This window comes from Sphaeramia orbicularis, chromosome 13 (genome assembly GCF_902148855.1).
Source record: "Sphaeramia orbicularis chromosome 13, fSphaOr1.1, whole genome shotgun sequence".
Taxonomy (NCBI): Eukaryota; Metazoa; Chordata; class Actinopteri; order Kurtiformes; family Apogonidae; genus Sphaeramia; species Sphaeramia orbicularis.
In genome coordinates this window covers 4,808,136-4,820,078 of record NC_043969.1, presented here as the reverse complement: position 1 = coordinate 4,820,078, position 11,943 = coordinate 4,808,136, and the positions used below count along the sequence as shown (strand labels likewise).

Sequence of the window (11,943 nt, the reverse complement as noted above, 5' to 3'; positions counted from 1 at the left end):
TATACTGTACATGAACTTACATGGGGAGTAGGGTGTTGATCAAAAACAGAATTATAAATCAAAACCTATGACACTGGCATGAACAACAATAAATTAGCCTTAAATAACACATTTAAAGGTGCAGTAAGCGATTCTTGAGGACGGTTACAACGGCAAATTTAAATTAGAAGCTGGATGTTGGAAAACAAACCTGCTTCAGGGTAATCCTCTCCTCATTATCTGGTTGCTAATGACTTTCAGGACATGTTGCAGCAAGTTAACCTTTTACGCAACAAAGTCGCAATATTGTGACAAGCAACATAATTGAATGAAATAGATCATAGCTTCAGATACAGTGCCAAATCTTGTTACCACCTCCCACCAATATATGGTGGACATATGTCAATCCTAACACCATTTCTGGGCATGTGTCTAATCAAAGTGAAGAAGAAAATCCAGTTTGACAGGCTTGGTCACAAGCTGGTAAGGGAGCACATGTAGTCAGCAGAACAGAGCGCATTTCCGAGGAAACACACAAAATGTTGAGACATTTGTTCAGTGTTGATGAAGCACTTCAAATGATATTTGCCAACTCTGTTTCTGACAAGGATTTTTTGTCTTCTGAGGATAAGGATCAGATGTCCAGAGAGTGAAAGTGACAGTGCGTAGTGCCGGTGTGCTCGCTCACAGTAGCTAGGTTACAATTACAGTTTTAGTTATAATTTGAAGAGTGTTTGGCTTCTGATACATGACTCTAGTAAAGTCCCGTCTCGTGACATGTTGTAATTCTCATAAAATACTGTATAGTTCTCACAAGATGCTGGTTTTTTGTTTTTTTTTTTAACTTAATTTTTATTAAATTTTCTCTTTTTTTTTCAGTACAGTACAATTATACATTCAATTATACAGTTCAATTAATTTCTTTTCCCCCTACATAGCTGCAAATATATTCTCATACACCTCCACAGACACATATAATGAAATTTAAGAAAGCAATAACAATTATAGCAAACAATGATCACTTCAAAAAACAAAAAAAAAATAAAAATAAAAATAAAAAAGGCTGTAGATATAAATCTTCGTCAGAGGTAGATTGACAGCACTTTGATAACATGGAGTGTTCTTGCAACACCAGTAAATATTATTGCAGTAGTAAAGGTAACATAGGTTCCCATCTTTTAGTAAATATGGTTTTCTGAAGCCGGAGCAAGTGTGTGATCTGCTCCATCTGGTAAATATCCCAAACTTTTTGAATCCATGTATTATATGAGGGAGGTTCTGGTTTCATCCAGTTGATGGTTATAGACTTTAAGGCAGCGGTGAATAATATATTCAAAAGGTATTTATCTGCTTTTCTATCCAGACCTTCAGGTATTACTCCCAAAACTGCCACTGTGAAGCTTTGTGGGATGTTCATTTTAAAAACCTCCTTCACGGCATTGAACACCTCCCTCCAAAACACACTTAACTTAGGACAAACCCAAAATATATGAGTGTGATTAGCTCTATGGGCTCCGCAGTTCCTCCAGCATGAACTGGGATGTTGGGGATCCATCTTAGACATTATTTCTGGTGTTCTGAAATATCTAATGATTATTTTCCATTTGAATTCCCTCCATGTATTAGAATTTGTAACCAGATGTGCCTCTGTACATACATCGCGCCAGTCATCCTCAGATATGTCCACGTTCGCCTCTGCCTCCCATCTCCCTCTTATCTGCGAGGAGTTATTTTGATTCATAAATAAGAAAATATTATACAATTTAGAAATTACTTTCTTTTCTCCATCACCAGTTTGTAACTCTATCAGATACTTTTCTAGGGGTGTAGGTTTTGCGAATTTATCCCATTCCTTGTGAGTCATCAGAAAAGTTCTAAGTTGCAAATACCTAAAAAAATTTGAACTGGGGAGATCAAAGTCATCTTTCAACTGCTCAAATGTCTTAAATATCCCACCATCAAACAGCTGATGCAGGTAAATCAATCCCTTTTCTGACCATTTTTTAAAGCTGTTGTCTAGGTTATTGGGTGTAAAAGACTTCATGTAGCCAATATTTATCAAAGGTGAAATTAACTTTGGAAGCTTAAATGCACACTTTATTTTATTCCATATTTTAAAAGTGACCCTGGTCCAGTCGGACAACTCTCCAGTGGGTGCATCTAGAAAGGGCATGCTTTGTAAGGGATCTTGACATTGTTGTTTTTCAACATTAACCCAATGTGTGTTTGTGTTATCCTGAATCCATCCTATCAAGGGTTTCATTTGTGCAGCCCAAAAGTAAAATTTTAAATTTGGTAGGTTGAGGCCTCCACTGGACTTTGATAATTGTAGAGTTTTAAATCTAATTCTAGGACGCTTATTTTGCCATATGAATTTTGACAACATTTTATCCAAATTGTTGAAAACAAGCTTAGGAATATCTATGGTCAACATCTGAAATAAATAGAGAAGTCGTGGCAGAACGTTCATGCGGATGCTTTCAATACGTCCCAGTAGAGAGAGAGGGAGCACATCAAGATGCTGGTTTAAGGAAGATGGACACACTGAGTTTCATGCAAAACCTCCACAGTGTTGGCATTGTAGTGTCGGTTGCATCGATTGCTATTGGAGTGACTGTCTAAAACAAAAGAAGGGAAAGTATAATCGTCTCAAGGCAAAGTCCTTATTTATGGTAGCTCCCACACAGAATGGATTTCTGGGAGATAATGGTACATCAGGAATTCACCAATGAGTTGTGGATCCAGAATTTCCAAATGACCCAGGCAACGTTTAATGAACTGTGTGATGATGTTGAACCTCTCATGGCACCAGACTTGTCATGCCCTCGGGAAGCAGTTCCCACACAAAAGCAAGTGGCTATTGCCCTATACAAACTAGTGACTTGTTCTCAGTACAGGGTAATAGGTGAGACCCTAACCCCCGGATCTTATAAGAAATGAGACTAATAGATATACTCACCAAATTTGAGTTTTAGGCAGTGAAAAACTAAAACCAAAATCCAGGTTACATGAGTGGTGATGTAACTGTCCAAGCATTGTCCCAGAGATGAAAGCTTTGGCTTTGGCTTTAAAGCTACTGAACCTTACTACATTTTACTTTCTGCTAATGTTTTACTTCTTTTATTCTAACCCATAAAGACCCAGCATTACTTTAATGTCAGTTCCCAAATGACATTTTCTCTATATTTAACCTTTCTTAAGTGATTTATCATCATTTATTTATATTATCCTCTGTATTTTGTATTCCATCAGTATAAATCATGTATTTTCCTACATTTAATTCAGTGATCATGTTTATAAAAGCTTAGATTAAAGTTGAAGGATATTATATCAGAAACAGAGAAAACTGAAGAAAAAGGGACTTTTTCAGTAAATTACATGATTAATTGAACATAAACCCTGTGTGTCCATACACTGTCACTGATCCAACTCCATGTGTTTTACTGGTGAATCAATGTTGTAGAAGATGACAGTGTTTCCAGGGTATCTACGGAGCTTCTGAACATCCAACTGGGTCATACCTGATGACCATGAAAAGATGAATAACTGTATTATTTACATGTATCCATAGGTTTAATGGATCAACAGGGATTAAACATTTTAGATCAGTGGATGGTTTTGGTTGGTGATGGATGTTTGGGTCTTTATGGGTTAAAGATACGATGACCAAAAAAACCAAACAAATTTGTATGTAAATATGTTAAAAGTTCAGTTTTACTAAAAGTTACACAATCCAATATGGCTGCCACACTGTAATGTCACAATATGCAAATTAGATTAGTAAATTTACTCCCATAAATTATACATTTTGGATCATACCCAATATGTTTTCATTTACAGTATGCCTTTCTTTATGCCTTTGTCTCTAGCCACCTCCAGCTGCAACTTTTCAAATTCTTGATATTAAAATTTATTATTTTTGGAAAGTGATGCGGTCATTGTACCGGTCGGTTGTGGTAAAGAAGGAGCTGAGCCGAGAGGCAAAGCTCTCGATTTACCGGTCAATCTACGTTCCTACCCTCACCTATGGTCATGAGCTTTGGGTCATGACCGAAAGGACAAGATCCCGGATACAAGTGGTCGAAATTAGCTTCCTCTGTAGGGTGGCTGGGCACACCCTTAGAGATAGGGTGAGGAGCTCAGTCACCAGGGAGGAGCTCGGAGTAGAGCCGCTGCTCCTCCGCATCGAGAGGGGCCAGCTGAGGTGGCTTGGGCATCTGTTTCGGATGCCTCCTGGACGCCTCCCTGGGGAAGTGTGCTGGGCATGTCCCGCCGGGAGGAGGCCTCAGGGAAGACCTAGGACACGTTGGAGAGACTATGTCTCTCAGCTGGCCTGGGAACGCCTCGGGGTCCCCCCGGAAGAGCTGGAGGAGGTGTCTGGGGAGAGGGAAGTCTGGGCATCCCTGCTTAGACTGTTGCCCCCGCGACCCAGCCCCGGATGAGCGGTGGATAATGGATGGATGGATGGAAAGAAAAAAAACAAAACTCTCATGCACTTAAAGGATTAAATTTTTGCTTTTGATAAATAACGATGACATATAAATAGTTATGTAACTGACATATAGAGCCTAAATTTATATTCATTACTCATGTCACAGCCAACATTCACTACATTCCACTCCCTCATTGGGTGACTGATCAAAGAGGCTGCATGTTTTAAATCCAAATCATACTGTTTTGTGTGACGTCTGTGTGCTTCTACGTTTTAACTTAATGCTGGATACACAAAGAATGGATTCTGCCCACTACTTGTGCAGAGAATTTTGCAGCATTTGTGCTCAAAACCTGCTCCATTTTAGGTCCTTTTCACAAAACAGTTCATACGAATGATATGCTGGTGGGTGCAAATGCCCATAATGTTTTTCACTTGTGTGCAATTTGCTGTTGATTTTGCCTCAGAGTTTCTAGTGTTTCAGATACTTCTCTGCATTTTTCCACACTTATTGGACCATAATGAAAACAGAAAAAAATAAATAAATAAAAAAATAAAATTATATATATATATATATATATATATATATATATATATATATACACACACACACACACACATATAAATTTGCGTCTTTAAAAGCAGACATAGAGACAGACACAGAGCCTTACACAATCAAACCAACACTGATGCTTCAACAGAATTCATCAAAATTTGTCTTCGGTGTCACAGTGCTTCAGAACCTCAGATGAGGCTGTGTATATTTACTTCCAACACAACAGCTGTAACTTCATAGACAACAGATAAGTCTGGATCTGATGAGAGCAGAGAATATCTGCTTGACCAGCTAGCTAGCATTGGGGTTGGCCGACCTCTCCACACAATGTCCAGCTTTTCTGGAACAGTCAACCTTGAAAATGGATTTTTAAGTATGTCTGAAACCAAATAATTTTCCTCTCCTCCATCTGCCATTGGGCATAAAAAATTCTACCTCAAATGAATTAATAGTTCAATCCAAATAAATGAGCTTTATTGGCATGACTAAAAAAATATTAGCAAAGCTATTTTAAATAATAGTTTTGCTCTTACCATCCAATCAGAGGACGGATAAATGCTGATGACATGGTGGGCCAGCTAGCTGGCTCTGTGAGGTGAAACTGAAATCTGAATGTGCATTGTTTTAAACAAAGTTCATTTGAATGGAAATAACAGCGGAACAGGAAACGATAGCAGTACGCAGCCTATGCTGTCCTCACAACCACAATTTTCTTGCATTTTGAGGTTGCATTGCCTGTGCGTACTATGTGTTGTACAAACCTAACCTTTATTTTATATATGTGCTTTAGTTCTAAACAATATATTTGACCGCAACTGTGGTAATGTAATATGCTAATTAACTGCAAATTACAGGGTGGTCAAAATGGCGTTCACAGCGTGGGACATATTGTTCAGATATTTTCATGTATTTAGCATAAGCAGTGCACTACATTATGCATCAAAAGCATTTTGTAATTGTGATATTTGTATGCCTTTTATAGTTTCACCCTTTTGAGTGTCATTAAACCTGCTGAGACAAACTTCAGAGTCTTTGATACAAGAAAGGTGTTATTAGCCATGATAACCACAACAGCATAGCAACAGTCCCGATGCTATACAGTTTAAGTTACATGGGCCAGCACTACTGATTTTGAAGAAACAGGGCAGATTAGATTAACCCTGGCAATAGATAGAGACTGAAATCTGATTGGACCAAATATCTTACATCCACATACACGTACTGGAAGCAGTGTAGCCAAAACAACAAAATGCTAAGAAATGAAGATAGTCAACTGGGAAAAAATTAAAACAATTTCATGGAACAAATATTACAATTAGTGCTGCCGCGATTAGTCGACTTAGTCGATGTAATCGACCATTAAAATTATGGGTAAGGATGTAAACGATTAATCAACTAATGATTAATTGTCGATAAGAATTTGCTCAATTAAATTATTAATTGTCGGTTAATTGCCCTTGTCAACCTGTTCACACCTGTCCGAAGGCTGCTGGTTTGTCCCCAATGCGATGCCGTGGCTGGGATAGCCGTTCATTGAACGGGATCATGGCGTTGATGAGTTAGAATCGCTTTATGGACATGGTGGAGCCAAACACAGACTGGCCGGTTTGTGGGAGTGGTGCACCCCCGAATAAATACATGCACAAATGCTGGGTCGGTATCAGAGCGTTTTCCCTGGAGGTTGGTCTAGTCCAGTGTTTTTCAACCTTTTTTGAGCCAAGGCACATTTCTTTCATTGAAAAAATCCTGCGGCACACCACCAGCTGAAAATGTGAAAAAAAAGCTTATATTAACAATATAAGTGTTATATTGTTAATATAAGTGTTTTTTAACATTGAAGAATGACGTTATATTATAACGTCTTGAATAGGAATCAAATAAACACAAAGAATAAAGTATTTTATAATCTTTCATATTTATACTCACTCAGTGTGAAACCTGGGCCTGTTTGGATGAACACAGAGCTGATATCCTGGCAGGAATCGATGAAAGACACACACGAAGCTCTTCCTCCACAGCTCTCAGTCTTTCTCTGTTTTTAGTTTTTACAGCAGTCAGGCTTGAAAAGCTCACCTCACACAGGTATGTTGTGGAAAATGGGAGCAATGTCAAAATAGCTTTGTTGGCCAGCATGGGGAACTCCTTGGCAGCTGCCAACCAAAAACTGTCCAAAGGTAGATCAGCAAAGCTTAGCTTGAGACCACGATCTTGTCTCAGTTCAGTTAGTTCGTCCTGCTCCTGTAAAGTCATGTCCTTTCCAACAGCTGATGCTGAGCTGAATGGGTCCCTAACCCAGTCAAGGCACTCCGTGGAGGCTGAAGAGAAATAAAATGACATCTTCTCCTCAAGAGTTTTCAAATGTTTAACTATTATCTCACACAGTGCAGCAGTGTTAACATCTTGCCATTTATTGGTGAGTGGGAACATTTCAAGATTGCCACTTTCCACATGTTGCTGCCAGAGTTGCACCTTTGAACGGAATCCATTTATTTTATCTGTACTTGTAAGCAGGTTTTCATTTCGGCCTTGCATTCGTGTGTTCAGTTCATTCAGATGATGAAAAATATCTGCCAGGTATGCCAGCCTTGCACACCACTCATCACTTGCAAGCAGCTTTGCGTAATCGGACCCCTCATTTGTCAGAAACACTTTAAGTTCCTCTCGCAGCTCATACACACGGGCCAGCACCTTGCCGCGCGACAACCATCGGACCTCCGTATGAAACAGCAAGGCTTTATGCTCTGCTCCCATTTCCTCACACAAAGCCGCAAATATGCGACTTTTCACAGGTCGTGACTTCACAAAGTTTACCATGCGCACAACATCATCCAACACAGGAACGAGGTCTGCTGGTAAAGTCTTGGCTACGAGGGCTTCGCGGTGTAAAAAACAGTGCGTAATGATCACATCTGGGTTTTTTTCCTTCACTCTGCTTACAAAGCCTTTGGTGCGCCCAACCATGGCTGCAGCTCCATCAGTGCAGACACTCGTGCAGTTTTCCCACTTAAGTCCTCCTTTTTCCAGATATTCTGATGTGACCTGAAAAATTTCCTCTCCTGTTGTTTTTCCTGGCAAAGCCTTGGAAAATAGAAAGTTTTCTCTGATTGTGTCTCCATCTACAAAACGCACATTGGCCAAGAGTTGAGCATGCCCACTTATATCAGTAGACTCATCAAGTTGCAATGCAAATTTATTACTGATACGGATCTTGTCCAAAACCACACTTTCTATGTCTGCAGACATCTCATCAATACGTCTGGAAATTGTGTTATCTGAGAGAGGGACTTTGGCTATTTCTTTAGCCGCTTTGGGTCCGAGCATCTCATTTACAATGGCTTTGCAGGCGGGAAGTATTAATTGCTCTGCCACAGTGTGGGACTTTTTTGATTTAGCCACAAGTTCAGCGACGTGGTAGCTAGCTTTAAGGGCTCTCTCGTTTACCTTTGCGGTTTTTCTCATGAAAGTTGCTTGTTTCTCCGTGTGTTCACGCAGGCGAACAAAATACTCCACATTTTTGTTTTGAAGTGAAGGGTGTTTCGTTTGGAGATGGCGTTTAAGCTTACTTGGGACCATAGCACTGTTGGAGAGCTTTTCACCACATACCAAGCACAACGGAGTCGGTGCCGTTGCATCTCCGGTAAAAGTAAATCCAAATGAAAGATAGCTTTCGTTGTATTGCCTCGCGCCAGAAACTTTGCTGGACGTCTTTGCTTTCTTTTGACCTCCACTCATACTAGGGCCTTCATCTGGGTCCGGATTTTGTCCAGGGTCCAGTTCAGAGTCAGCATTTTTCCTCTTCAAAAACTTATCCATCACTTTCACCGTCGTCCTGCTATCCACCTGTCGCTGCATCCATGCGTCACTAATTCGCTTGTCTCCAAGCACAAGGCAATTAGCTACCTGCTGCTGCTGCCGCTTACTGGTATGGAAGAGTACTACATGATTACTCTGCCAGGCGCTAGACCTCACAGGCACACAAATTGGATAATTTCCCACGGCACACCTGACAATATCTCGCGGCACACTCACAGTGGTTGAAAAACACTGGTCTAGTCTATGGTCAGTGAGACAGAAGCTGAAAACTTCCTCGAGGCTCCTGATTCGGGTCACAGATGTAATGCATTTGCAAAGCTTCAGGAGGAGGGGAAAAGATAAATGAGCGAAAAGTTTCACTTTCACTTACGCAGGGGCATGGACTGCACTGTACCCCCATATTATTAGAAGTAGGGCAGAAAGTGACGCCTTGAGAAGTTTGTTCTGATCTTGGTTTTGATTAGGTCTTAACCCTTCAAAATCTTGATCTGGTTTTTGTTTCCATTACCTCTAATCTTAGTTGTGACTTGGTTTCAATGTAGCTGGTGTTAAGTGTTGTAGCTTTATGGGGTTTTGTATTGTACTGCCACTTGTCGTGTAAGGAGCTCCCCTTCTTGCCCCTGCCTTCATCCAGCCAGATGACTGAACCAATCAATCGCATCTGCACCAACAACTGATTATCAACTAGTCTTTGTAAGAACAGCTTGAAGGCCATACTGGTGCTACTGGGCCAATCAGCTGAGCAGTGTGGATAAAGATTAAATTACATATTTTATGTAATTTAGAACAAAATCTTTCAAGCATTTCTTTTCAGGGTAAAATTCTTCATCAAATTTTGTTACTAATTTCCACAGGCTGCCTCTTTCCGACGCGACACGGTGGTGCAGTGGTTAGCACTCATACCTCACAGCAACAAGGTCCTGGGTTCAATTTCAACACCAGTCGACGGGGAGTGGGACCTTTCTGTGTGGAGTTTGCATGTTCTCCCCGTGTCTGCGTGGGTTCTCTCCGGTTACTCCGGCTTCCTCCCACAATCCAAAGACATGCACTGATAGGTTAATTGGTTAATCTAAAAAATTGCCCATAGATGTGAATGTGAGAGTGACTGTTTGTCTCTATATGTTCAGCCCTGCGATGAACTGGCAACTTGTCCAGGGTGTACCCCGCCTTCACCCCTATGTAGCCGGGATAGGCTCCAAGCAACCCCTGTGACCCTAGTGAGGATAAAGCGGGTTCAGAAAATGAATGAATGAATGCCTCTTTCTGCCCACTAACTGGTAAGGGGAATTCTGCCCTTCAACCCACCAAAACTTGTGAATATTGTTTAGATTTAACGCACTGATCGATTTTTATATAGTTTTTACGTGTTTAGCAGCTATTTTCTATTTAGCTGGGTGCACAAGAACCCTAATTCATTTGAATACAGTGCGATTATTAGTGATACCTTTATTACAGATTCAGAGAATGTAGTGCCAAATTAAATTACTGCTGTGACTGACAATGATGACAAACAAAATGTTAGGCAACTGATGCACATAGCCGTAAGTCATTTTCACCAGTTGATGTCATTGCCAAAATCTACACAACATACCACTCCTTCACTTTGATGAGAAACCAAATAGGTCGGATGTTTTTTTACCCAGTCAGCACCTAGGGCTTTGTGTGCCATTTGTCTGCTGCTCAAACACAAAGCCTTCCCATACTTGCTGTTGTAAACAAGAAAAAAAATACACATCTACCCCACGGAGAACAAAAATGTTAGCTGTTTTACCCAACATATTTGATCTGGTTTAGTCTTGGTCTCAATTTGTTACGTAAGTGAACAATGATGTGTTGGAACCATAGAACCCACATAATTAGTGGACAGAAAACTGATGTCACCTCTTGATCTCTAAACTGTGGTGCTGAAGCCTTTTTGGCCATTGCCATATTGGCTTCTTTGGAACTGGAAGTGGCTGTATTTGGAGGAAAGGGAATTTACTGGGGTCTACCCCAGAATGTATCAATTCTGTTTTCTTGGGAAAGTTACTATGTCGCAGTCAATAAATAGTCCAGGTCATCCAGCCTTTCCTGGTTCCAACACTGCTGAGAGAACAGGGCCACTAGCCTTGCCACTGTAATGTAAAACTCCAGTGTTATTAATTGAACATCATGATTCAAGCTCAGCTGAGAGACCTCTGCATTTCTGATGAATATCTTTACTTTCCATGAAGAATTTTCTTGTGTATCACCAGATTTATTTCAAGACATCATTTGTGTGATTTGAAACAAAATCTTTTGAGCATTTGTTTGGGGTACAATTATTCTCCAAATTTTGTTACTGCTTTCTAAAGTGAGCCTTGTTCTTTCCACTAACTGGTAAGGGAAATCTCACCCCTCAACCCTGAAAGAATTATACAGTTTCAGTTGTTTGACAGCTATTTTCTTCCTTGCTAGGTGCACAAAAACAGTAATTAATTTGCATACTTTAATACTACCTTTAATAGTGATACCTTTATTAACGATTGAAGGATTCAGGCCGTAAACTGCCAAATTACATTTCTGCTGTGATTGACAATGATGAAAAATATAAAGTTATGTAACTAAGGCATATAGCCTCAAGTTATTTTCACCAGGTAATGTCAGCACCAACATCCACACAACATGCCACACCCTCACTTTGGTGAGAAATGCGTGGGATTGTCTTAGTAAACATACTGGATCTGGTTTAGTATTGGTCTAGATTTGTTATATAAGTGAACAATGATGCATTGGAACCACAGAACCCATATAATTTGCGGGAAGAGAAACAGTGACACCACCTTTTGTTCTCTGAGCTGAGGTGACCACCTATAGGCACAAGTGAACACAAGAGTTCAGGCATGCTCTAGGGGGGGTGCAAGCCCATAAATAATTTTAAACATCTGGCTAATGTCTGACTAGAAGAGGAAGTTTTCAAGGTTAACAAAGTTATATATATATATATATATATATATATATATATATATATATATATATATATATATATATATATATATACACACATATATATTAGGCCTGTAACGGTACACGTACCGAACCGAACCGTTTCGGTACACACCTGTTCGGTACGGTACACAGCTGTATGTTGAGAAAAGTATGTTGAGAAAAAGAAAAAGGAACGAAAGACATTGTTTGATGCGGA

The 11,943-nt window shown here is 40.0% G+C and overlaps 1 protein-coding gene across 1 annotated transcript; it reads right to left on the bottom strand.

Moving 5' to 3' along the window:
* Nucleotides 1–6,893: 6,893 nt before the first annotated feature.
* LOC115431729 (zinc finger BED domain-containing protein 5) lies at nt 6,894–9,495 on the bottom strand. Its single transcript, XM_030152358.1, has 2 exons — nt 9,365–9,495; nt 6,894–8,925 (listed from the first exon to the last, which is right to left on the bottom strand). Exons 1-2 carry the CDS (start codon nt 9,493–9,495, stop codon nt 6,894–6,896), a joined length of 2,163 nt encoding a protein of 720 aa, XP_030008218.1.
* Between the last annotated feature and the right edge of the window lie 2,448 nt (nt 9,496–11,943).

Coding starts and splice junctions, on each gene's coding strand:
- LOC115431729 (XM_030152358.1), bottom strand. CDS start 9,495: ATGGCCTTCAAGCTGTTCTTACAAAGACTAGTTGATAATCAGTTGTTG. Junction 8,926..9,364: donor TCCTTACACGACAAGTGGCA/GTACAATACAAA, acceptor TGTGAGGTCTAG/CGCCTGGCAGAGTAATCATG.